Source organism: Coregonus lavaretus (assembly GCF_964263955.1).
Source record: "Coregonus lavaretus genome assembly, chromosome: 1".
Lineage (NCBI taxonomy): Eukaryota > Metazoa > Chordata > Actinopteri > Salmoniformes > Salmonidae > Coregonus > Coregonus lavaretus.
Window position 1 is genome coordinate 31,578,941 of NC_139988.1, and position 27,144 is coordinate 31,606,084.

The 27,144-nt window shown below is 42.3% G+C and overlaps 1 protein-coding gene across 1 annotated transcript in view; it reads left to right on the plus strand.

Annotated features, from left to right (window-relative positions):
- The window catches only part of LOC311134872 (testican-2-like), a gene marked incomplete at both ends in the record, with an annotated part of 69,666 nt that overhangs the window by 36,382 nt on the left and 6,140 nt on the right, over positions 1 to 27,144 (plus strand). The window contains 7 exons of the mRNA XM_084168643.1: positions 3,059 to 3,107; positions 20,297 to 20,411; positions 21,127 to 21,232; positions 21,718 to 21,829; positions 21,968 to 22,105; positions 22,566 to 22,784; positions 23,687 to 23,749. Of these exons, the coding sequence (XP_084024769.1) occupies positions 3,059 to 3,107; positions 20,297 to 20,411; positions 21,127 to 21,232; positions 21,718 to 21,829; positions 21,968 to 22,105; positions 22,566 to 22,784; positions 23,687 to 23,749 (802 nt within the window). The remainder of the gene's footprint in view (positions 1 to 3,058; positions 3,108 to 20,296; positions 20,412 to 21,126; positions 21,233 to 21,717; positions 21,830 to 21,967; positions 22,106 to 22,565; positions 22,785 to 23,686; positions 23,750 to 27,144) is intronic.

Here is a 27,144-nt window from a genome sequence, read left to right on the forward strand (position 1 = left end):
AAAGTCATACCATATAAAAAAAAAAAAATCACTGACTCAATAATCCATGCCTTCTGGGAATGCTATAAAGTCCAAAAGTTATGGGCGGAGTGAGAAAGTTGGCTGTCAGAAATATTACAATGTAAATTTACTTTTAATTTGTCGGTCTGCATATTTCAAGACATAGCATATGAGGGTGCAGTGAGATACCCGATGGGTTGGACGATGCTTTTCTCGTCAATCATGTTGAAAAAAACATATATTTAAAAACTGGAAATCAACCAATCTTCCATTAGCACAATGGAAAGGTCAATGCTTTATTATCTAAATGTTGAAAGCGCGTGGGCGATGGAGAGAAACAACATGGTGCAATTTGAGGCCATGTGGCAGAGAGTGATACGGGCGCTGGAGATGGGGGTGTGATCAGGTGGATCTGGGCAGGGGTGATGTTGTGGATGTTTGTGTGCGTCTGTATGTGGATGTTTTGTATAAAAATAAATCATAAATAAAATCGTACAAAAAACATGTCGTTTCGGTACAATTTTATAAATGCAGACAGATCATTTGTTCATTCGACATGGTGGGATCTTTTTGTGTCTGTAAAATTAATTATGCGAGAAATGGTGGTGGAAATGCCTTTATGTGCAAATGTTGTTAACAATAACCATCATATCGAAGTAAACATGGAGTCACGCGATGATATGGTGTGGGTCCTCCCACTATGACTCGGGAAACCATGCAGTTTATTAGGCTACAGATGAAATAAGTTATGATGAACTTCACAGGGTGGTGAAAGTGCATTGTGATCTTGATGCTCCTTTCCAATAAATATCGAGGGTCTTATTCTGGTGATATGATGATTGATGCTTGACTGCCATTTGACAAATATTCTCGCTCTTTTCCATAATAATCTCTCATCATGTAGACTAGCCTACCCGTACAGCCTACCCGCAAGGCTTTCCATCGCATTTTCAAATCTGCTGATGGTTTTGTCACAACAATTTTAGCATTATATAGTTAATGTGCCCACTCTGGTATTGGCACGTGCGCTCTAGCCAACAGTTCGCAGATACAGTGCGGGTAGGCTACCTACATGATGAGATTATTATCGATAAGAGCGACATTATTTTTAATTGTCAAACGGCAGCCAAGCATCGGTCATCATGTCACTAGAATAAGACCCTCGATATTTATTGAAAGTAGCATCAAGCTCATCACCGTGCACTTTCACCACCCTGTGAAGTTCATCATAACTTATTTAATCTGTAGTCTAATAAACTGCATGCGTTCCCAAGTCGTTGTGGTAGGACCATAAACCATATCATCGCGTGACTCCAAGTTTACTTCGATTGTTATTATATCAATATTTGTTAATAAAACCGTTTCCACTGCCATTTCAAAAATATTAAATTTTACAGACACAAAAAGATCCCACTTTGTCTAGCGTATTTTGTTTTGCTGTTTCCATCAGGCCTGTCGTGTCATTTGTTATTCGACATGTACTTTACTCGCATATAAAGGTTGGATGAAAACCTGGTTAGAGATGGAAAATATTTACCTCCATGAAAACAGTACCAAGGAGCAGAGAGAGGAGATCCCAGGACGCCTTTATGAGGTTGTCACGCGTTATTGTTTCCATAGGGAGCTTTTTGGCACTGGTCTTCCTGTACAGTCAATTTTTACGGTAATGTATGTCTTACGGAGTATACCATCGCTAAGGAGGCAGACCGTATATTTCACCAAATGGCTGCTATTTACTGTTTTGAGGCCAAGCGATAGGCCTAAGCCAGTGTGGTTAATTTCTTTGCTGTTTGCGATAGGCCTAAGCCAGTGTGGTTAATTTCTTTGCTGTTTGCTATAGAGTATATTCACAACCAAATAGATACAGGGAGGATATCACAATGTAAATGTGTTTTTATTTATTGATACTGGGGAAATATGCTTGCCCTTTACTTTACTTCTGTTGTGCATTCAGTTTTATGAGGATAAAAATGCTTTGTTGCAGAAGCAATTATATGTGAATTCACTGCTAACAAAAGCTGGTTGCTATTCATTGTGTCTTTGTGGAGACCTTAGCAAGAATCAAGAGACGCTGTATACTGAAAATGGTGATGAATATTGATTAATACACATAGATATATTTGATGTTACACTTCTTATCCTCTAAATATCCCTCTGTTTTCTTCTCTTTTGCATCTCGTTCTACCAGGAAGTAGAGGTCAGTTTCTTTTTTATTCTACTCTTCTCTTTTTCTTTTGTCTGATGTCTTTTTTTAATGCTTCTAACTCACTTTCATTGTCTCTTTCTCTCTCTTTATTGCCATTTCCTCTCTCTCCCCTGCCCGCCTTAGCCTCTCTCTCTCTCTTTCTCTCTTTCAACTTGTCAATTTTAATGAGGGTGGTTACTGTTCTAATTAAAGGAAAAATCCACTCCAAAACTATCTTTTGGTATTTTTTTAAAAATTAGTCCGCTGTTGATAGAGTCCCAACATCTTTTGCAGGTCAGCAATTAAGTTTTCAAGATATAGGACTTTTCAAAGTTTTGTGGCAAGTGACAATTTGCTTTTTGAAAGTCCTACATCTTGAAAACTTGATTGCTGACATGCAAAACATTTGGGACTATATCAAAAGTGGACTAATGAAAAAAAGACCAAAAGATAGTTTTGGAGTGATTTTTCCTTTAAGTATAAAAAGTAAAGAATACAATTCAAAGCCCGCTTCCCCCTGAAGCCATATGTTCCACCGCCATTGGATGTGTCCTGAATGCATCCCAGACTGTATTCCCTATATCGTGCACTACTTTTGACTTTACACCAGAGCCCGATGGGATAAGTAGTGCATTATATAGGGTATAGGGTGCCATTTGGGACAGACATTGTGTGCAAGAATGTTCTGATGCCGTACTACAGAATGCCATGCTGCTCCTTAAATCCCCATGCAGACCCATAGGTCTCTGGTCAAAAGTAGTGCAATATATACGGAATAGGGTGCTATTTGGGAAGCAAACATTGACTCACTCATTGAGTTAATCATGATGCTTCTTTCACTGTGGGTTAACCTGGAACTCTCTGTCTCTGCAGGATGACTATGTGCGGGCCTTGGATGAGAATCAGGGAGGCTCTAATGAAAGTATGTTTCACCAAAGTTCTTTCAAGTACCTTTTAATCTATTACAGTGCCTTCAGAAAGTATTCACACACCTTGACTTTTTCCAAACACACTACCCCATAATGTCAAAGTGGAATTATGTTTTTAGAAATGTATACAAATTAATTAAAAATGAAAAGCTGAAATGTCTTCAGTCAATAAGTATTCAACCCCTTTGTTATGGCAAGCCTAAATAAGTTCAGGGGTTAACATTTGCTTAACAAGTCACATAATACGTTGCATGGACTCACTCTGTGTGCAACAATAGTGGTTAACATGATTTTTGAATGACTACCTCATCTCTGTACCCCACACATACAATTATCTGTAAGGTCCCTCAGTCGATCAGTGAATTTCAAACACAGATTCAACCACAAAGACCATGGAGGTTTTCCTCACAAAGAAGGGCACCTATTGGTAGATGGGTAAATATAAAACAAGCATGGTGAAGTTATTAATTACATTTTGAATGGTGAATCAATACACCGTCACTACAAAAATACAGGCGTCCTTCCTAGCTCAGTTGCCGGAGAGGAAGGAAGCCTATCAGGGATTTCACCATGAGGCCAATGGTGACTTTAAAACAGTTACTGAGTTTAATGGCTGTGATAGGAGAAAGCTGAGGATGGATCAAACACATTATAGTTACTCCACACCTAATTGACAGAGTGAATAGAAGGAAGCTTGTACAGAATTTAAAAAATCCAAAACATGTATCCTGTTTGCAATAAGACACTAAAGTAAAACTGCAACAAATGTGGCAAAGAAATCTACTTTATGTCCTGAATACGAAGCGTTATGTTTGGGGCAAATCCAACACAACACATCACTGAGTACCATTTTCAAGCAAGGTGGTGGCTGCATCATGTTATGGGAATGCTTGTCATAGGCAAGGACTAGGGAGTTTTTTTAGGATAAAAAATTAACAGAATACCGCTAAGCACAGGCAAAATCCTAAAGGAAAACCTGGTTCAGTCTGCTTTCCAACAGACACTGGGAGACAAATTCACCTACTGGGAGACAATAACCTGAAATGCAAGGCTAAATTTACACTGGAGTTGTTTACCAAGATGACATTGAATGTTCCGGAGTGGCCTAGTTACAGGTTTGACCTAAATTGGCTTGTAGATCTATGGCAAGACTTGAAAATGGCTGTCTAGCAATGATCAACAACCAACTTGACAGAGCTTGAAGAATTTTTAAAAGAATAATGTACAAATATTGTACAATCCAGGTGTGCAAAACTCTTAGAGACTTGCCCAGAAAGACTCACAGCTGTAATCACTGTGAATACTTATGCAAATGAGATATTTTTGTATTTCATGTTCCATAAATGTGAAAAAATTACAGAAAACATGTTTTCACTTTGTCATTATGGGGTATTGTGTGTAGGTTGGTGAGATTTAAACATATTTAATCCGTTTTGAATTCAGGCTGTAACACAACAAAATGTGAAATAGTCAAGTGGTATGAATACTCTCTGAAGGCACTATACAGTATGTTTGTGTGCTGTCAATGTCATTTACTATGGACTTTATTTACGAGAATTCATCAGCTAATCAGGGTTTTTTCTGGATCAAAAAGGAACATTGGTGGTGGGCTTGGCAGGGGCCATCAGCGCGGTTGGATTTTAGAGAAAATGTTAGAGGCCCCCATCTTGGTAGTGTGCAGACATTCTTGCATGTTTAAGCCAATTTCCTGCATTTCTACGCATTTTGCCATGCAGCTGAGAGAAAATGTTGCCGTTGTACAGCACATTTCCTATGATTCTACATATTCTGCCATGGAGATGGGAGAACATTTTGCAGTTTTAAAGCTATTTTCCTGCAATTCGATGCATTTAACCATGGCTAATGCTGTGTTCTTTTGATCAAACATAATAACAAAATCTATACTGATAAATGCATTTTATTTTTTTATTATCCCTGATTGTCTAGCTTTCTATTTGGTTGATTGATAGTTCTCAAAGATCATATTACAAAAAATATATATAGGTCCATTATCTTTTCTACATACTTTATATCTGGTTTTAGTCTTTTTTAAGTTAACACTGAAAGCGTTTTTCCATCCTGAAAATGAATTTCACCCCGCCCCCAACAAATATATATTTACACTGTTTAGACTTAGGCGACCCCAAAAAATGCTTAGGTGGCCTGCCAAAGGATTTTTAATGGCAGAAGAATCCCTGCCAACCACTCTTGAGAGCTGACTAAATCAGTGTAGGCTGGCTAGCTAGCTAATCATCTGAGGGACCAGTCAGCAACATCACAGGGACCAGTGCTGGGCAAGGAAAATGTGGTTGAAGATCACTGGGTTTATCAGACACGACACGGTACATAAGAATGAGAATCAATGCACCACGACACGCTTCAGCCCAGGTTGCATTAAAGGGGAACAAAAAGGTGCTCAACTGAGGTACCAAACGTTACTGTGGTGTATTAGACACAACAGGGTAAATGTTTGTTTACAATCCCATTTGTATTCTCGAGTCAGATGTTGTCCACACATGTAGTGGCCTCTCAGTGAAAAGTTCAAGTGATGTTAGAGATGTTAGCTCACTGTAGCAGCAGCCGTCTGACTGTCTCTTTCTCTCCGTGGAGGTTCTGAGCTCTGCTGTCGACCACCTACAAATCAATGTTGAGTACCCTGTCTTTTCTCCACTCCTCTGTCTATGACATCCAGGCTGCATCCCAAATGACACCCTATTCCCTATATGTTGCACTACTTTTGACCAGAGCCCTATGGGCCCTGGTCAAACGTAGTACGCTATATAGGGAATATGGTGCCATTTGGAACATAGACTAAAATCATGTCCACGACCATTGTCTTGATTTGCAGCTCAAATAAAGTGGTGGGAATGGAATGGCTGAGTCCATTAGTACGGCTACATCTCTGAGCTTAATTAGCGGGTAATTATGACTTTCTGTAGAGGGCTGGAGAGAGAGAGAGAGAGAGAGGGAGAGGGAGAGGGAGAGGGTGGGAGGGAGGGAGTCAGTGTGATGTCTTCACTGTAGAGCCAGGCTGATCAGATACCATTTCAGGCCTCGTTAGTCTAAATCCAGAGAGGATAGACAACCAATCACACTCAATACTGTCACACACAATGGCTGTGTTTACACAGCCATCCTAAGAACCGAATTCAAAAATGTTTTACATAGGCCTATCCAATCTTTTTACTGACTGAATCTGTATTAGAATGGATAACCACATGCAGGGTCAAATTAGGAGAGTTTATGGCAGCACGCTCTTATGGCATAACATGGATAGAGATGGAGAGCAATGAAGGGAAAAGGAGTGAGAGATGATGTGACGAAGATACAGAGGGAGGAGGGTATAGAGTGGGAGACTCGGGATGTAATAGAGACTGCTGAGAGCGAGGAGATAGATAAAGAGACAGAGAGATAAAGGGAGATGGTTGTTTAAAGAGAGGGAGTGTGACAGGGGGTACTGAGAGGGAGAGAGTGAAAGAGAGAGAGAGTTCTCAGTAATATAGCAGATTGAGCTGCAAATCAGTCAGTCCAAAAACTAGACCTCCATCAGACCGCAGTGCACAGAGCCTGTTGCTATGGAGACGTCATCATTGTGTTGCAGGCACTACTTTAATCCATGGAAGCCTGTTAAGTTATCACTGGGCTAAGGCAACCACCTTATGCTATTGTACAACACACAACGCAACTCCAAGCCTGCCAGCACCAGTATTGTGGCTGCTGCTATACCAACAAGATTTATTTACAAATGTTTTCTATAAACATTATGAGGATGGTCTTTTCTATTTGCCTTTTCTTATTTCTTTAGCAAAGGTTAAATCCTCTGAAGAAGACACAACAGAAGGTTATGCAGTCGACTGTCTGTAGGGCTCCAACATAGGCAAAGGCACAAATCAGAGAAACAGATTTCTCTTTATTTTCTCCTTCTCTCTCTTTCCATTTGTCTCTCTCATTTTCTCTTTCCCCTCACTCTCTCCATCTCTATTTCCTCTCCCTCTCTCTCCGTCCCTCGCGCTCCCTCTCTCTCTAAGGGCCAAGTTGGCAGACAGCCTGCTCTGTCCTGATCCTGCTGATGCATTAGTGTGAATTCGCGGGAGGGAGGGAGGGAGGGAGGGAGGGAGGGAGGGAGGGAGGGAGGGAGGGAGGGAGGGAGGGAGGGGGAGAGAGAGAGGGGGAGAGAGAGGGGGAGAGAGAGGGAGAGAGAGGGGGAGAGAGAGGGGGAGAGAGAGAGAGAGAGAGAGAGAGAGAGAGAGAGAGAGAGAGAGAGGATCTTGGTCATTTTGTAAATATATATTATTTTCTGAAATTACTACATGTACCCATTACATTGTTATTAAATTATTAGAGATTTACATTTTAGTCATTTAGCAGACGATCTTATCCAGAGCGATTTACAGTTAGTGAGTGCATACATTTATACACAAATCGTTTTTGCACCCACCATGTGTCATGTCCGCAATGGTCATGTGAGGTGAAATGTGTATATTTTGGGATGTGAGCACTCGAAACGTTGTCAATAAAGCGGTGAATTGGGAGCTTCAACAATGTGCGGGCCTTCTTGTTCTTTACAGGTTGGATCTTTACCATGACTCTTCTGTGGCTCTGTCGTGTGGGTGCGCATGCATCCATGTGTGTGAGGCACAACAGGCCCGTGGCGGACGAATAGGGGTGTATTGTTTTGGATTTGCTTTTCCAATCTGATCTGTGGGTTTGCTATGATAATCTGCTGAGGAACTCTGTTTGACTGATTTAGTCTTCTTCATCCTACATTGCCATAACATGAGATGATACAGTATGTTGTGCATCACATAAGAGCTGATTTTAGAAGAGAATGCGAAGAGAGAACAGCGATTCTGTTATGAGAATGCTTGAGATTTGAGAATGAATATAAATGTCAAGGGGTTTAAGTCCTGCTAATTGATAAAGCACTCATTGGTATTGTGTTGTAAGGACCCAGTTGCCTGCAGTAGCCAAAGGTATTGATGGATAGCGTTGGTGTATAGAGATGGGGGAGGGAGAGAATGTGTCATCCGGTTCAGGCTTTGGTGGTCTTGGTAGTTGCATACAGTGGTAACATATGAGTGTGTGCGTATGTGGTGTGTGTGCGTCATCTGGTTCAGGCCTTTAGGAAGCTGCAGACCGCAGTGACATATGAGTGTGTGTGGTGCTGACACACAGCCACTGGCCTACCGGACACTCCCGCAAGGGGGGGGGGGTTGACCTTTACTGGTACAATAGCAAGTACACATTCTTGGTCCCCTGCCCCAGTATGCCCACAGTGCTCTGCTCGCTTGTCCTTCTGATGACTGCTCTGCAGTTCCTCTGTCTCTCTGATCAATATGAAGCACACTTGGGTGAGTTTGGTTACATACACTGCATTTGAGCCTATTGCAGTCTCTTGTGCCCACTTGACAAGCAACCAAAACAAATTCCTTTTTCCTTTAGGAAACCAATCTTCTCCCTGTGGCTCCTTTTCCTAAATTGTGGACACAGCTCCCATTTGTGACTGGCGTTACAGAACAGACATGTGATGTGTTGGGTTTGGGGGGGTTTGCTGTGGTGATGACACGCTGGTAGCAAAGCTGCTCCCTGTAGATTTGTGAATAGACGTGTGAATGAGCCTTGACCTGTGGCCTTTGAGTCTTGTTTCTGGATTGTGTAGGATCTTGAATATCGCCGAACTCTGGATGTGGCTATTCTCACTTGTTTTTCAATGAACAGGATGAGATCAAGGATTCTAGCACGTCTGCTCCTGTAACTCACAAGCAACTGACCTCCACCTCTTCCTGACTTTGTAGGGTAATTTCAGGATGATGTTCTTTAAGCTGGAGGCCAGATCCCCCCCCTTCCCCCCACTGGCTATCCTAAGTTGAATGCACTGATTTGTAAGTCGCTCTGGATAAGAGCGTCTGCTAAATGACTTAAATGTAAATATCTTCCATTGCATTGCAACAACCTCTGAGGTATAACGCATAGGCCTGTAATGCCTTGTGGTCTTCAGATTTGATGCTAGGCCAGCTAAAAGCCTTCTCCATGCATTGGCAATCTTGTATTCATTACCGTAGTACTCCTTTTAATAAGCCCCTGGCTTTCTAATAGCCTTATCTGGAGCCATATGTTGGCAGCTCCTAATTAGCTCTCGAGGCTTCCCTCTGGTGTACTGTTCGAGAAAGTGCAGTTTGTCTTGGCTAGTTTGGCCTCAATACCATGTTCAAATGACTGAATGAAGGACCTGTACTGTAAAATGTCACCATCAAAAACAGTAATGTCTCTAGGTGGCAGAAAGGAATAATGTTGCTGTTTGACTAGCATAGCAGTAACTTCATTCTGTCTTTGGAGAATGGTGATGAGAGGGTTTTCTATGTTTTCCTGTGAAATGTCCTGAGCACCGTCCTGTGAATTACAAAGTCTTGCCTGTTCTCCCTATGGCCCTCTATGTGAGTTGGTCAGCACAGATGGGCCTTGTCCTGTATAGGCCTACAGACTTGGGTTAGAGTCTTGTGCAGCAGTGTGCTCTCCATGAGCTACTGTCTGAATCCCACTGTGTACTGATTGTTCTGATTGAGCTGAAACACTGTGAGCCTGGGCTGGTTGAATGTCAATGTGCTCAATTAATTGGGGTCCTTCTTTGGGATGCACACTTGGTGCATGTCTGGCAGAAGTGCCCCTTTGCCCTGTGTGAAATTCAAGGTCAGAGATCTTGCATCTCTCTGCCGTTTCCTCAAAGTAGTCATTCATGCCATCTATTGTTGTTGAGTTGGCCTTTCTTCCCCTGCAGATGTCAAGACCGTGAGCTTTGCTGAGGCAGCTGCTATTTCAGTTTGCAGCTCAAGAGTCTCCCTCTTTCCCTCAGTTCCATCTTTTGTTGGTTTAATTCCTCCTCCTTATCCTCTAGATGGTGTTTGAACATTTAGAGCAGCAGCCTTTGTTATTAATGCTGCTCTTTCAGCCTCTGCTCGGATGCAGGCTGAGGATGTGGAAGATACACCTGAGTGTGACCTCCTGTTAGACCTGCGGCTGGAGGTTTGGGACACACTGTCAGTAGATTTAACATCATCTTTCTCATCAGTGCATTCATCAGGTTTCTCTGCTGCTGGGGCTGCACCTGAAATCCATTTGGACACAGTAACAAGAAATGCATGAATATGCTGCCATTTGGGTTCATACCAATTCAACATGTCATTTTTTTCTTTCATCCTCAGGTATTTATTTTTATTTAACCTTTATTTAACCAGGTAGGCCAGTTGAGAACAAGTTCTCATTTACAACTGCGACCTGGTATCATGTGATAGGAATCAATCAAATCTTTGAATCCATTCAACATTTCATTGAACTGAAGCAAGTTTTTTTTTTTTACAACTTCAATATTCTTATTGTCAGTCATCAGATCAGTAACAATGTTAATTTTGCCATTCAGCTTTCCCAGTTTAACCCTTCTGGATTTGCACATTTGGGAAACTTTCTTCTTCAAGGCCTTTTCTGATAAAGACTCCTCCACTAGCGCCATGTCGCCCCCATACACAACGCTATCTGCAGTGGTAGAATTCTCTTCAGACGTATTCCCTCAATAGGCTATCACAATAATATCTATATTTCAATATGCAACCATGAACATGGATCAATAAGCGCTCCGGTGCGCTGCGCTCCTTTAACAGTGTAACTATATCATTCATCTTCACACTTCAATGAATTAGGCAGAGGAGATTGGAAATCGGTTTCTTTGCATTCAATCCTTTGTCCAAATAAGTCACTCCAATAGCAAACTTTCCATTTAATTTGAATGCATGATAAATGTAGCCATTAATCAATCCAACAGTTTGTGTGCTTGTTAGGCTACTTTACATACCCAAGTGTGTCTTTTCTATGCTGTAGTCTTGAGGCCACGCAAGTCTTTTGTTCCTTTTTTTACACGTCTTTCCAAACAATCCAGCTTTTCAATTCCAAAAGTATTTTCCAGCTAAGTCTTTTGACTAAATGTAGTGGCTAAATTGTTCAACATAATTGTCCCTATACAATTTCCATTTCAATCCTTTAGCCACAATGGAGAGTGGTGAAATGTTAGTCTTGACGCGTACAAATCCAATGTCCAGAGTTTGATTCAAGTTTTAAAATAATAATCAATTTATTTGTTCTTCTGGATACAAAAATTTAAAGAAAATTCTACCAAAACGAATTCTGATAATTCAAACTAAAGAAACAAACAGCATGGTAAACATGGAACATTGAATATTTTCCCGGTATTTTACAAACGTTCCATCCCGAGAAGAAATCACTTTTCTCCCGGGTAACCTGGTATTTCCCGCCAAACCCGGAAGTGTCATTCAAAATCATTATAAAGCATATAAATAGGCCTATGTCTGGATTTGATTACAGCTTTGATAAAAAATGTAAGCCTGATGCTACCTGAGCCTGATGAGCCATACATTAAATACATTTAATGAGCCCAAACCCCAAAAAGCCCAAATGATTGTGCCATTATCCAATACATATTGTATATGATATACAGTTGAAGTCGGAAGTTTATGTACACTTAGGTTGGAGTCATTAAAACTTGTTTTTCAACCACTCCACAAATTTCTTGTTAACAAACTATAGTTTTGGCAAGTCGGTTAGGACATCTACTTTGTGCATGACAGAAGTAATTTTTCCAACAATTGTTTAGACAGATTATTTCACTTATAATTCACTGTATCACAAATCCAGTGGGTCAGAAGTTTACATACACTAAATTGACTGTGCCTTTTAAACAGCTTGGAAAATTCCAGAAAATGATGTCATGGCTTTAGAAGCTTCTGATAGGCTAATTGACATCATTTGAGTCAATTGGAGGTGTACCTGTGGATGTATTTCAAGGCCTACCTTCAAACTCAGTGCCTCTTTGCCTGACATCATGGGAAAATCAACAGAAATCAGCCATGACCTCAGAAAAACAATTGTAGACCTCCACAAGTCTGGTTCATCCTTGGGAGCAATTTCCAAACGCCTGAAGGTACCACATTCATCTGTACAAACAATAGTACGCAAGTATAAACACAATGGGATCACGCAGCCATCATACGCTCAGAAAGGAGACGTGTTCTGTCTTCTAGAGATTAACGTACTTTGGTGCGAAAAGTGCAAATCAATCGCAGAACAACAGCAAAGGACCTTGTGAAGATGCTGGAGGAAACAGGTACAAAAGTATCTATATCCACAGTAAAACAAGTCCTATATCGACATAACCTGAAAGGCCGCTCAGCAAGGAAGAAGCCACTGCTCCAAAACCGCCATAAAAAAGCCACACTATAAAATTGTTTTTTTTTAAAAATAGAACTGTTTGGCCATAATGACCATCGTTATGTTTGGAGGAAAAAGGGGGTGCTTGCAAGCCGAAGAACACCATCCCAACCGTGAAGCACAGGGGTGGCAGCATCATGCTGTGGGGGTGCTTTGCTGCAGGAGGGACTGGTGCACTTCACAAAATAGATGGCTTCATGAGGAAGGAATATTATGTGGATATATTGAAGCAACATCTCAAGACATCAGTCAGGAAGTTAAAGCTTGGTCGCAAATGGGTCTTCCAAATGGACAATGACCCCAAGCATACTTCCAAAGTTGTGGCAATATGGCTTAAGGACAACAAAGTCAAGGTATTGGAGTGACCATTACAAAGTCCTAACCTCCAATCCTATAGAAAATATGTGGGCAGAACTGAAAAAGCGTGTGCGAGCAAGGAGGCCTACAAACCTGACTCAGTTACACCAGCTCTGTCAGGAGGAATGGGCCAAAATTCACCCAACTTATTGTGGGAAGCTTGTGGAAGGCTACCCGACACGTTTGACCCAAGTTAAACAATTTAAAGGCAATGCTACCAAATACTAATTGAGTGTATGTAAACTTCTGACCCACTGGGAATGTGATGAAAGAAATAAAAGCTGAAATAAATCATTCTCTCTACTATTATTCTGACATTTCACATTCTTAAAATAAAGTGGTGATCCTAACTGACCTAAGACAGGGAATTTGTACTAGGATTAAATGTCAGGAATTGTGAAAAACTGAGTTTAAATGTATTTGGCTAAGGTGTATGTAAACTTCCGACTTCAACTGTATAGGCTACTGCACATTATGCATGACAGAAAAACATAACAGCCCATAGATGTAGCTAGCTATATGCTCTCTTGGATAAATAAATTAAACTAGCTCCAGTAGGCTTATCTTTTTGAGTGTGAACTTTATTACTGTACTGTACTGTATTATATCGACTGGAATTACTCACCTTGTTCAAACCATGATAAAGCAGGGAGAAAACATGCAATTCTGGTGCAGCTCATGTGGCTTACAAAGTTACAAGTATAGGCTAGCGAATTTGATTTTAATTTTGAAATATAGTAGGGTCTATTTGTATAATTTAGTAGGCTGACTCATATATATATATATACAGTGGGGAGAACAAGTATTTGATACACTGCCGATTTTGCAGGTTTTCCTACTTACAAAGCATGTAGAGGTCTGTAATTTTTATCATAGGTACACTTCAACTGTGAGAGACGGAATCTAAAACAAAAATCCAGAAAATCACATTGTATGATTTTTAAGTAATTCATTTGCATTTTATTGCATGACATAAGTATTTGATACATCAGAAAAGCAGAACTTAATATTTGGTACAGAAACCTTTGTTTGCAATTACAGAGATCATACGTTTCCTGTAGGTCTTGACCAGGTTTGCACACACTGCAGCAGGGATTTTGGCCCACTCCTCCATACAGACCTTCTCCAGATCCTTCAGGTTTCGGGGCTGTCGCTGGGCAATACGGACTTTCAGCTCCCTCCAAAGATGTTCTATTGGGTTCAGGTCTGGAGACTGGCTAGGCCACTCCAGGACCTTGAGATGCTTCTTACGGAGCCACTCCTTAGTTGCCCTGGCTGTGTGTTTCGGGTCGTTGTCATGCTGGAAGACCCAGCCACGACCCATCTTCAATGCTCTTACTGAGGGAAGGAGGTTGTTGGCCAAGATCTCGTGATACATGGCCCCATCCATCCTCCCCTCAATACGGTGCAGTCGTCCTGTCCCCTTTGCAGAAAAGCATTCCCAAAGAATGATGTTTCCACCTCTATGCTTCACGGTTGGGATGGTGTTCTTGGGGTTGTACTCATCCTTCTTCTTCCTCCAAACACGGCGAGTGGAGTTTAGACCAAAAAGCTCTATTTTTGTCTCATCAGACCACATGACCTTCTCCCATTCCTCCTCTGGATCATCCAGATGGTCATTGGCAAACTTCAGACGGGCCTGGACATGCGCTGGCTTGAGCAGGGGGACCTTGCGTGCGCTGCAGGATTGTAATCCATGACGGCGTAGTGTGTTACTAATGGTTTTCTTTGAGACTGTGGTCCCAGCTCTCTTCAGGTCATTGACCAGGTCCTGCCGTGTAGTTCTGGGCTGATCCCTCATCTTCCTCATTATCATTCATGCCCCACGAGGTGAGATCTTACATGGAGCCCCAGACCGAGGGTGATTGACCGTCATCTTGAACTTCTTCCATTTTCTAATAATTGCGCCAACAGTTGTTGCCTTCTCACCAAGCTGCTTGCCTATTGTCCTGTAGCCCATCCCAGCCTTGTGCAGGTCTACAATTTTATCCCAGATGTCCTTACACAGCTCTCTGGTCTTGGCCATTGTGGAGAGGTTGGAGTCTGTTTGATTGAGTGTGTGGACAGGTGTCTTTTATACGGGTAATGAGTTCAAACAGGTGCAGTTAATACAGGTAATGAGTGGAGAACAGGAGGGCTTCTTAAAGAAAAACTAACAGGTCTGTGAGAGCCGGAATTCTTACTGGTTGGTAGGTGATCAAATACTTATGTCATGCAATAAAATGCTAATTAATTACTTAAAAATCATACAATGTGATTTTCTGGATTTTTTTTTTAGATTCCGTCTCTATTAGTTGAAGTGTACCTATGATAAAAATTACAGACCTCTACATGCTTTGTAAGTAGGAAAACCTGCAAAATCGGCAGTGTATCAAATACTTGTTCTCCCCACTGTATACCTTTCATAATATTTCCCGTAAAGTGAATAGCCTCTCCTCTTTCTCTCTCTATTGTTGCATCATTCCTTTCTCGCTTTCAACAATTAACTGAAATAAGTTTTGTTGTCTTTATCTTCATTGCATTTACATTTACGTCATTTAGCAGACGCTCTTATCCATCATTCTGATGACATGATTGAATAATATAGGACTAGAATAAAATGTGTAAGGGTTTCTCTTCTCTTCACAAAGATGTAATGGTTATGGGTCTGAATAAATAACTGCTATTATAGCTTACCACCATCGCGCATTCGCTCTTCTTTCAAACTACCCGTGAGTTCTATTGGCTTCTGTATTTAACATTCAGCAAACGAGCTTGCGTCCCTCTTCGAATAGTCTGTTGGTATAAGAAATGCTAAAAGAAATCATGTCCAGCAAGCTATTCTAGGGTAGCTTTTCTTGCATGGGTCTCCAAGAGCTAAGGAGCATTTTTTAAGGAGAGAGGCCAGTGGAGCACAAGTGTGTGTGTATTGCACAAGAGACAGAGGCTATATATTAGAAGCTTATTATGCATTATATTAGCTGCAGCAAATATAGGCCTACCTGTCACATGATGAGATGATAGGTCTACATGCATTGTGAATTGCGCTCCATACTGAGATGGGCAGTCTGTCCCCACCCTGAGCATTGATGATTCATCATGCAGAGAGCAGCGAGAAGGCCGTAGAGAAGCCAGATTTAGACATTGCATATAATTGAACAGTTCCATTTCACGTCATGCTGTTCATATAAATAATTTATTATAATTTACCGGTTTCTCGCAGTTATTTATCCCAGTGAAAGGGAGTGGTTTTGACCAATTCGGCACATTTGGGTAGACTTGATACAAAATAGTCCAGTATTGCAATGCTTCACTGGATCAATCTGAAACTTTGCGCACACACTGCTGCCTAGTGGGCAAAATCGAAATTACGCCTAAACTGCAATATTATATTGTGGCCTTTCGCTTGCATTTCAAAGATGATGAAAAAAATAATAATAATAGAAAATGCATGTTTTTTTGTTTGTATTATATTTTACCAGATCTAATATGTTATGTTCGCCTACATTCATTTCACATTTCCACAAACTTCAACATGTTTCCTTTCAAATGGTATCAAGAATATGCATGTCCTGAGCTACAGGCAGTTAGATTTTGGTATGTCATTTTAGGCTAAAATGGAAAAAAAGTGTCAGATCCTTAAGAGGTTAACTGTTTTCTCCATTGGCCTGAGAGGGTGTACACACACTTGACAGGGGATTAGTGGCAAACACACATACAACCGAAATTCATAATGAATTGGAAACATACAAATATACAATATAACCTATTTGGCTCCTACACCGTTAACAGCACAAACAAATTGTGCACTCATAAGTTTAATGCAACGGCAGTAATGGAGTTTATCGAAATGGAAATGTTTATACTTGGTGGGCATGAATGGAGAATGGTGGTTCAATGTGATGAGAGAGCAGTAGAGAGCTTGCATCATCACACAAGCCATTATTTATAGGGATTATATATACAGTGGGGAGAACAAGTATTTGATACACTTCCAATTTTGCAGGTTTTCCTACTTACAAAGCATGTAGAGGTCTGTAATTTATATCATAGGTACACTTCAACTGTGAGAGATGGAATCTAAAACAAAAATCCAGAAAATCACATTGTATGATTTTGAAGTAATTAACTTGCATTTTATTGCATGACATAAGTATTTGATCACCTACCAACCAGTAAGAATTCCGGCTCTCACAGACCTGTTAGTTTTTCTTTAAGAAGCCCTCCTATTCTCCACTCATTACCTGTATTAACTGCACCTGTTTGAACTCGTTACCTGTATAAAAGACACCTGTCCACACACTCAATCAAACAGACTCCAACCTCTCCACAATGGCCAAGACCAGAGAGCTGTGTAAGGACATCAGGGATAAAATTGTAGACCTGCACAAGGCTGGGATGGGCTACAGGACAATAGGCAAGCAGCTTGGTGAGAAGGCAACAACTGTTGGCGCAATTATTAGAAAATGGAAGAAGTTCAAGATGACGGTCAATCACCCTCGGTCTGGGGCTCCATGCAAGATCTCACCTTGTGGGGCATCAATGATCATGAGGAAGGTGAGGGATCAGCCCAGAACTAAACGGCAGGACCTGGTCAATGACCTGAAGAGAGCTGGGACCACAGTCTCAAAGAAAACCATTAGTAACACACTACGCCGTCATGGATTAAAATCCTGCAGCGCACGCAAGGTCCCCCTGCTCAAGCCAGCGCATGTCCAGGCCCGTTTGAAGTTTGCCAATGACCATCTGGATGATCCAGAGGAGGAATGGGAGAAGGTCATGTGGTCTGATGAGACAAAAATAGAGCTTTTTGGTCTAAACTCCACTCGCCGTGTTTGGAGGAAGAAGAAGGATGAGTACAACCCCAAGAACACCATCCCAACCGTGAAGCATGGAGGTGGAAACATCATTCTTTGGGGATGCTTTTCTGCAAAGGGGACAGGACGACTGCAACGTATTGAGGGGAGGATGGATGGGGCCATGTATCGCAAGATCTTGGCCAACAACCTCCTTCCCTCAGTAAGAGCATTGAAGATGGGTCGTGGCTGGGTCTTCCAGCATGACAACGACCCGAAACACACAGCCAGGGCAACTAAGGAGTGGCTCCGTAAGAAGCATCTCAAGGTCCTTGAGTGGCCTAGCCAGTCTCTAGACCTGAACCCAATAGAAAATCTTTGGAGGGAGCTGAAAGTCTGTATTGCCCAGCAACAGCCCCGAAACCTGAAGGATCTGGAGAAGGTCTGTATGGAGGAGTGGGCCAAAATCCCTGCTGCAGTGTGTGCAAACCTGGTCAGGTCCTACAGGAAACGTATGATCTCTGTAATTGCAAACAAAGGTTTCTGTACCAAATATTAAGTTCTGCTTTTCTGATGTATCAAATACTTATGTCATGCAATAAAATGCAAATTAATTACTTAAAAATCATACAATGTGATTTTCTGGATTTTTGTTTTAGATTCCGTCTCTCACAGTTGAAGTGTACCTATGATAAAAAATTACAGACCTCTACATGCTTTGTAAGTAGGAAAACCTGCAAAATCGGCAGTGTATCAAATACTTGTTCTCCCCACTGTATGTGTGTCTCTTAATTGGCCTGGGCTATTGTTTGCATTCAAGACCAGGTCGTTTTTATTTCTCTGTTTGTCACTGTCAGAGTAGCCACTTATTTCGGTAATTTGTGTGCTTTTCAAAAAGATTCTGCTTATGTCATCTATCATGTAAATGAATAGAATTGCATTAAATGCATACAAATAAAGCAAATTTATTTTCCAGATCCTGCAACAAAAAAAAAAAAGTGTGTTAATCCAAAAAACATGTCTGCTCAACTGTATGCCACTACGCAAATGCGATTTATAGATGCATGCAATGCTCTATTATAAAGGGCATTTTCTTCACCCCCCTGGCAGCACCCCCAACTCAAAACATCTTCCCGCAGCCATGCAAGGTGGCTTTCCTCTTTTGTTCTCTATTGTTCCTCAAGCAAGGGGGAGGCCGATGACATCACAGATTCCCATCAGACCAACTCCTTGAATGCCCTACTCCTTGAAGTTTGCAGTTGTGATTAAAAAACACTAATTTGCTCAAAACATATTTTTTTACCCTTTAGTGTGTGTACTTTACTGTATTTATACTTGGGATATCGCTTTTCAACAGGACGTCTTTTAATCCATGAGGTTCAGCTGTGTTCACTCACAAGCCAGCAGGCACGTTCCAGTCTGATTACTTCTAGCTTCAAGTGCAGGGGAGGGCATGGATATGAAGTTGCTACCCCTCACAGCACCACAGGTAGAAGAAAGACCATTCTAGACCATCTACAAAGATCCCTCTAGGCCCCATGAAGAAAAAGTGTCATTCCGCCTAGGTCTTCCTCTACATACCCTACTGTATAGTCTCTATACATGCAATGCTCACCTACAGAGGAGGTTTTAACTGCATGGTTTTAGCATTGAACCACATGCTAATTGACACGTCAGAACACAAAAGCAACGCCACCTCACTGCCTGGAAGGTGCATCAAAGCTGGGACCGAGAGACGGCTATCTCAAGGCCATCGGACTGTTAAATAGCCATCACTAGGCGGCTCCCACCCGGTTACGTAACCCTGCACCTTAGAGGCTGCCGCCCCATATACATAGACTTGAAATCACTGGCCACTCTAATAATGTTTACATATTTTTGCTTTACTCATCTCATATGTATATACTGTATTCTATTCTACTGTATTTTAGTCTATGCCACTCCGACATTGCTCATCCTAATATTTATAATATTTATATATTCCTTAATTCCATTATTTTACATTTAGGTTGTGTGTATTGTTGTGAATTGTTAGATATACTGCACTGTTGGAGTTAGAAACAGAAGCATTTCGCTACACCCGCAATAACATCTGCTAAACATGTGTATGTGGCAAATAAAATTTGATTTTTATTTAATTTGGAACAGATCCATTGACAGAGCACAGTCCCTTGAATGTCCTTCCGCTAGACCTAAGAGCAGAGGGGGCCTATAATTGACAACATCTGGACCTGGAAGGCCTGTTTGGCTTTATCTACTGGGTAGTGAAGTTGATGTGCATGTCACTGTAATGGCTATATGAGGATGGGTGGACTTCAACCATCAGACATGTAAATATTGACATTATTCGCCAAACGAATGAGTAGTTATGTTGAACTGCACTGTAAGACTACCACCATCTGACATGCAAATGCTTACATTGTTTTGCAACTAGTAAGTTAATAGAAGGAAAGTAGCTTGAATCACTCCAATTGAGATGACCGAGGGAATTGAGAATGGGGGGAGTGAAAATAGAGATTGTGGTGGGGGGGGGGGATGGAATACAGAAAGAAAGAACATGTAGAAAGTGGACACAGCAGAAGGTTTACATCAAGAGACAAGCAGAGAGAGAAAGAGAACTGGATAGTCACAGGGAGAGAGAGCTAGTGAGAAACATACATAGAAAGAAAGACTGCTCTTCTCGTTTCCACAGAAAAGGAACATTAGATGGATAAAGGGGAGGGAGAAGGCGAGAAACACAGATGTTTCTATAGTCTGATCTCCTTGTCTTTCCACAGATGTTGACACTACCAAGGACCCCTGTCAGAAGGTGAAGTGTAGCCGACACAAGGTGTGTATTGCCCAGGGATACCAGAGGGCTGTGTGTGTCAACCGCAAGAAGCTTGAGCACAGGTGAGTGTGTCTAGCCCCCAAGCAAGATGGTTGATGAATTTGACTTGACGTGCACTCAAAGAGATAAATGTGTGAACACTAAGCACATGCGCGCACACATACTAACGCAAGCAAGCACGCACCCACTCACATGCGCACACACACACTGTGACCTTCAAGGACTAGATGCAGTATGCTGTCACATCCCAGTCAATGGAAATTCTAATGTTGCTAAGGTTAGTGCCACATAACTAGAATGAGATTCTATTTATATGGTTAGCACCCTAAAAGTGAAGTGTTTTCCCTCATTACAGTCTGATGTTGAATGATTCTGCTGCTGTGCTGTAGACAGATGATTAACCACCTCTAGGCATACTGTACTGCACTGTTACTGTACGTCCCCAGGGAAACTCTAGCTCTATAAATACCCTGTGGTAGTTATGATACGAGGAAGGATCCTCAGGACATGTCTGTGGATGTGTTACCGGGTAGAAAACCACTCAACTAGATTATCACAACACAAACTTTCACAAAATATAATATAAATATATAGTAGGATTATGAGGTGGAATTCATTAAAGCCGAACTGATGTATGCAACTCAGTTTACTGTGATGTTGCACGTGGGAAGTACTTTATTGTAGCCACCAAGCCATGGTAAGCATTATAGAACCTCTGTGCCCTCTGTGTACTGAGTGAAGCGTCCTGCTGAACTACTGTGTGTGTGTGCTCTGTAGACTGAAGCAACCTTCCCTGAGTTCTCCTGAGGGAGGATGCCAGCCCTGTCCCATCTCCTCCTCTGTTCCTGTGTGTGGCTCTGACGGACACAACTACGCGTCACAGGTACAGCAACACACATGCACACACATAATGACATGGGGGGAATTGAGTTATATCCCAGATACAGATGAAATATTTATAAAGGTGACTGTCGACTGACTGCACACCCTCATTCAAATCTCTCTCCGAAACTATCATTTAGATGAATAGAGCGTAGTCATTTCATTTCCTTTTTCCTCTTCAACATATCATTTCTCAACAAGGTCAGAGACGGTCCCAGAAGACAAAGCATAACACAATAGAAACACATGGGAGAGATGCCTCACCACAACAACCCTCTGGTCCTCCTGTTCCTCTCAGGCTATTTATCACAACCCTTTGTCATTGTGTTGTATATCTCTGGACACTGTTCACCTCTAACAGTATCTATATCATTATGTACAAGCTCTAGATCCAAGAGACACAACACAACGGCCGTGTTTTAATTCACTGATAATAACCACAAAACACAGAGAAACATCGCCTGATAAGAGATGTTTGTGTTGCAGTGTAAATTGGAGCAGCAGGCGTGCTTCACAGGGAAGGAGCTGACTATGAAGTGTTCAGGTCTTTGTCCTTGTCCAACCGCACCCCCCGTCACAGAGACAGAGGTCAAGCATGGTGAGTACGTAAATGCATGCATACACACACACACACACACACACACACACAAATGTGCACACACACCCAAATGCACACACATGCTCACACACACAAAACTGCAATGCTATACAATAACTCTTTCTCTCTCCTTCTCAGAGAGTTGTACAGGACAGGACCTCTCTGATCTGGGGGAGAGGCTGAGGGACTGGTTCCAGCTGCTGCAGGACAATGCCAAGCTGAACAACAACAGCAAGACTGGAGCCAGCAACACAGCAGGGGCTAACACTGGATCAGGTAAGAGATAGAACAGATGCAGAGCCTGTGGTCTAGCGGTAACGCTCCCGGCTTATACACGTATACTCCTCTCCCCACCAGAGATCGTGGTTCAAACTCCGCTCCAACCCTTTCATTTCCTTATCCCACCTGTCTGCCTCTGTCATTGCATGAATGTCTCAATAAAGTGAACAAAAAAAGAGACAGTAAAGTTATTATAGGGCCAGCACTGCATCAGGTAAGATTAAAATAGGACCACCAACATACTGTATCAGTTGCAACAGTGAAGATATTCTCCTTTCTTTTGCAATCTAGTGACATTTTGACTTACTGTAATCCTGACGTCTACCATTGTTATATATATTTGATCTGTATATGTGGGTTTAACTCATTCCCCTCCCCCTTTTCACTGTGTGTGTGTGTGTGTGTGTGTGTGTGTGTGTGTGTGTGTGTGTGTGTGTCTCTCTCTCTCTGTCTGTAGTCCTGGACAGGAGCGTGGTTGCCAGCTGTAAGGACTCTTTAGGTTGGATGTTCTCAAAGCTGGACACAAACAGTGATCTGTATCTGGACCAGGCTGAGATTGTAGCCATTAACCTGGACAAGTACGAGGTCTGCATCCGACCCTTCTTTAACTCCTGCGACTCCTACAGGGATGGGAAGGTGTCTACGGCCGAGTGGTGCCTCTGCTTCTGGAGAGAGAGTGAGTAAATTGTGGGGAGAGGGGTGTGTTTCTGTGAGGGAGTGTCTGTGAGGGAGTGTGTGTGAGAGACGGCAAGGTCTGCACCGTTGCCTGGTAACTCTGTTTCTGGAGAGAGAGTGAACATGGGGGATATTGTGTGTGTAGATGGTGGGGTGGAGTGTGTATGTCCGTGTGCAGTTATGTGTGTGCGTTTGTGTGTGCATTTTCCATGTGACCTGGCATTCAGAGTTCCCTACTGTGCCTGTGGCTATACTAGGTACAGGTATAACAACCTCCGTGTCCTCTCCCCTCTCGCCCTTCACCCCTTTTGTCCCTCTCACAGTCCATCACAGTTTGTCTCCCCCCTCATTGTTTTGGGGTAATGGCCACCATTGTGCAGTAACAACATGACTGTAGCTTATTGACAGGCTGGTCCTCCCAGAGCTCTCACAGATTGTATGTGTGTCAGCCAAGCAGAAACCAGACAAGACCTGTGTTTACCACTGGCCCTGCCTGGAACCACTGTCTGCGTCCCAAATGGCTGTGTTGTGCACTACTTTTGGCCAGAGCCCTTTAAAGTAGTGTACTATGTAGGGGCACAGCTTCTTTCGAGTCCAAATCCACTGCATAGCCTACAGAGGGGAGAACCTGAGAAACACAGTAGTTCAAAGTAGCATTTCAATCATGCATAATAATGAAGATTTGTGTGAATGTTTGACTTCAGAATTTTCTACAGATTTTCTACGCCTATCTGAATTTTCTAGGATTTGGCCAATTGATTTCAAAGTTTAGCATTGACTTACCAATAAAAGCTCAACCCCATGTGTATTTCTGTGTGTGTGCATGCACACATGTGCATTAGTGTGTGTGTGTGTGTGTGTATTGGAGTGCTGTACTTCAGCCTAGATGTGTTTCCCTCTCAGAGCCCCCCTGCCTGGCTGAGCTGGAGAGGATCCAAGTACAGGAGGGAGGCAAGAAGAAACTGGGTATGCATTATGTTCCTGCATGACTCACATTTCCCAGATGAACATGTGTGCTTTGTGCCCGAGTGAGCGTATGTGTGCCAGTGTGTGCCACCATCAGTGTGCGTATGCTTACTGTGTGTGTGTGTGTATCACTGATAGAGGAGTTTCATTAAACAAATGCCAAGCAGGAGGCAGGGATAATCCCCTGATCAGCCCGGTGGATTATAGCTCCATACTGACAAACGGCTAGGGGTTGTGGGAACCAGGGTGTGTGTGTGTGTGACGCTATCCACATGGCAGTGTGTGTGTCCGTGACACAATGCGGACTGTGTATGTGTGTGTGATGCAATACACTGAGTGTACAAAACATGCTCTTTCCATTTCCATTTCCATTTGAGTCATTTAGCAGACGCTCTTATCCAGAGCGACTTACAGTTAGTGAGTGCATACATTATCTTTTTTATTTTTCATACTGGCCCCCCGTGGGAATCGAACCCACAACCCTGGCGTTGCAAACGCCATGCTCTACCAACTGAGCTACATCCCTGCCGGCCATTCCCTCCCCTACCCTGGACGACGCTGGGCCAATTGTGCGCCGCCCCATGGGTCTCACGGTCGCGGTCAGCTACGACAGAGCCTGGCATAGACTGACCAGGTGAAAGCTATGATCCCTTATTGATGTCACCAGTTAAATCCACTTCAATCAGGGGAAAAAAGTATTTGATCCCCTGCTTTTTTTTGTACGTTTGCACACTGACAAAGAAATGATCAGTCTATTATTTTAATGGTAGGTTTATTTGAACAGTGAGAGACAGAATAACAACAAAAAAATCCAGAAAAACGCATGTCAAAAATGTTATAAATTGATTTGCATTTTAATGAGGGAAATATGTATTTGACCCCCTCTCAATCAGAAAGATTTCTGGCTCCCAGGTGTCTTTTATACAGGTAACGAGCTGAGATTAGGAGCACACTCTTAAAGGGAGTGCTCCTAATCTCAGTTTGTTACCTGTATAAAAGACACCTGTCCACAGAAGCAATCAATCAATCAGATTCCAAACTCTCCACCATGGCCAAGACCAAGATTGTAGACCTACACAAGGCTGGAATGGGCTACAAGACCATCGGCAAGCAGCTTGGTGAGAAGGTGACAACAGTTGGTGCGATTATTCGCAAATGGAAGAAACACAAAATAACTGTCAATCTCCCTCGGCCTGGGGCTCCATGCAAGATCTCACCTCGTGGAATTGCAATGATCATGAGAACGGTGAGGAATCAGCCCAGAACTACATGGGAGGATCTTGTCAATGATCTCAAGGCAGCTGGGACCATAGTCACCAAGAAAACAATTGGTAACACAGTACGCCGTGAAGGACTGAAATCCTGCAGCGCCCGCAAGGTCCCCCTGCTCAAGAAAGAACATATACAGGCCCGTCTGAAGTTTGCCAATGAACATCTGAATGATTCAGTGGAGAACTGGGTGAAAGTGTTGTGGTCAGATGAGACCAAAATCGAGCTCTTTGGCATCAACGCAACTCGCCGTGTTTGGAGGAGGAGGAATGCTGCCTATGACCCCAAGAACACCATCCCCACCGTCAAACATGGAGGTGGAAACATTATGCTTAGTGGGTGTTTTTGACATGCGTTTTTCTGGATTTTTTTGTTGTTATTTTGCCTCTCACTGTTCAAATAAACCTACCATTAAAATTAGACTGATCATGTCTTTGTCAGTGGGCAAACGTACAAAATCAGCAGGGGATCAAATACTTTTTTCCCTCACTGTAGATGAAGGGGTGGGGATTTTAAGCCTTGAGACAATTGAGACATGTATGTGTGCCATTCAGAGGGTGAATGTGCAAGATAAAATATTTAAGTGCCCATGAACGGGGTATGGTAGTAGGTACCAGGCGCACCGGTTTAAGTGTGTCAAGAGTTGTAACACTGATGGGTTTTTCACGCTCAACAGTTTCCCTTGTGTATCAAGAATGGTCCACCACCCAAAGGACATCCAGCCAACTTGACACAACTGTGGGAAGCATTGGAGTCAACAAAGGCCAGCATCCCTGTGGAATGCTTTCGAGACCTTGTAGTCCATGCCCCGACGAATTGAGGCTGTTCTGAGGGCAAAAGGGGGTGCAATTCAACATTAGGAAGGTGTTCCTTGTTAGTACACTCTGTGTATATTGTGTGTGAGGTTTTCGTGTTTGTGTGTGTTTGCATGTTTGTGCCTGCTTGTGCATGCATATCGTGGGTTGTGTGTGTGTGTGTGTGTGTGTGTGTGTGTGTGTGCTGCTGACTTGGCTAAGCTGTGTATCAAGGCTCTTCAAGGACACGGAGTGGAGCAAAGAGGAGACTGGGCAGAGTATAGGAGAAATTCTGCCAGTCTGATACTCTGACACAGTTCCCTTGAAAGCCAATCACCCAGGGACTAGAGGGCTGCCTCAGCTGATAAGAATACACCCCAATGCAACATTATGCCATTTATTTACATTAACACATTTTTCAACTTATTTTGCATTTACATTAAGTCCTATGACATCCTATCCCAATTTCATCCCTTTTTGGGGAGCAAATTCAGTCCCTCAGTAGGAGGCTGTTTTAAAAAGTAGTGCATATATTATATTATTATAACCTACAGCTGATATATTCTAAAGTGTCAGTGATAAGTCTCAGTAGTCTTGTAAAGGTTAACTAGTCCAGATTCAGAGCGTGTGTGGTCTTGTTCTCTCGTCATTAGCCAGCCCCTTGGTGCAGCAGTAGTATGCTGGCCATGGAGTATTAGAATGTCATTCTATCTCTATGGTACTGACTACACAGTTATTCACCTCCATCTCCTGCCTTCTTAATGAATGGATATGTGTACATGAAACTTGAAATATGGCTGATGAATTGCCAGAATGTATAGCTTACTGGCCTACAGTAAGTTGAAGCGGTGTCGTCCTATGCTGTTGTAGTTGCAAGGCATCGAAGAACTGGCAAATTGTGGGTTTTGTCACTGTGGAGTAGGCAAGACGCCCCACAAACGACTGACACCAGCCCTTTGTGACGTTATTGGTCTTCCCCATGTCCTTCAGGACAGCATCGTAGTAGTTCCACATTTCTGAAATCAAAAGATTGAAACATGTTAAACACCCATTTGCCATTGTAATCATCATTGTTGCAATAGCCTATTATATTGACATTAGAGTAATAGCATATTATACTAACATTACTATTAGTATATAATTATTAACCTATTAGTAGGGCCTATTTTGTTAGCCTATTTCGTGTTATTAGTAGTATAATACCATTGCATGGCCTAATAAAATGATTGGCCTACAGGCATCCAGACAAGTACATACAGTGGGGAAAAAAAGTATTTAGTCAGCCACAAATTGTGCAAGTTCTCCCACTTAAAAAGATGAGAGAGGCCTGTA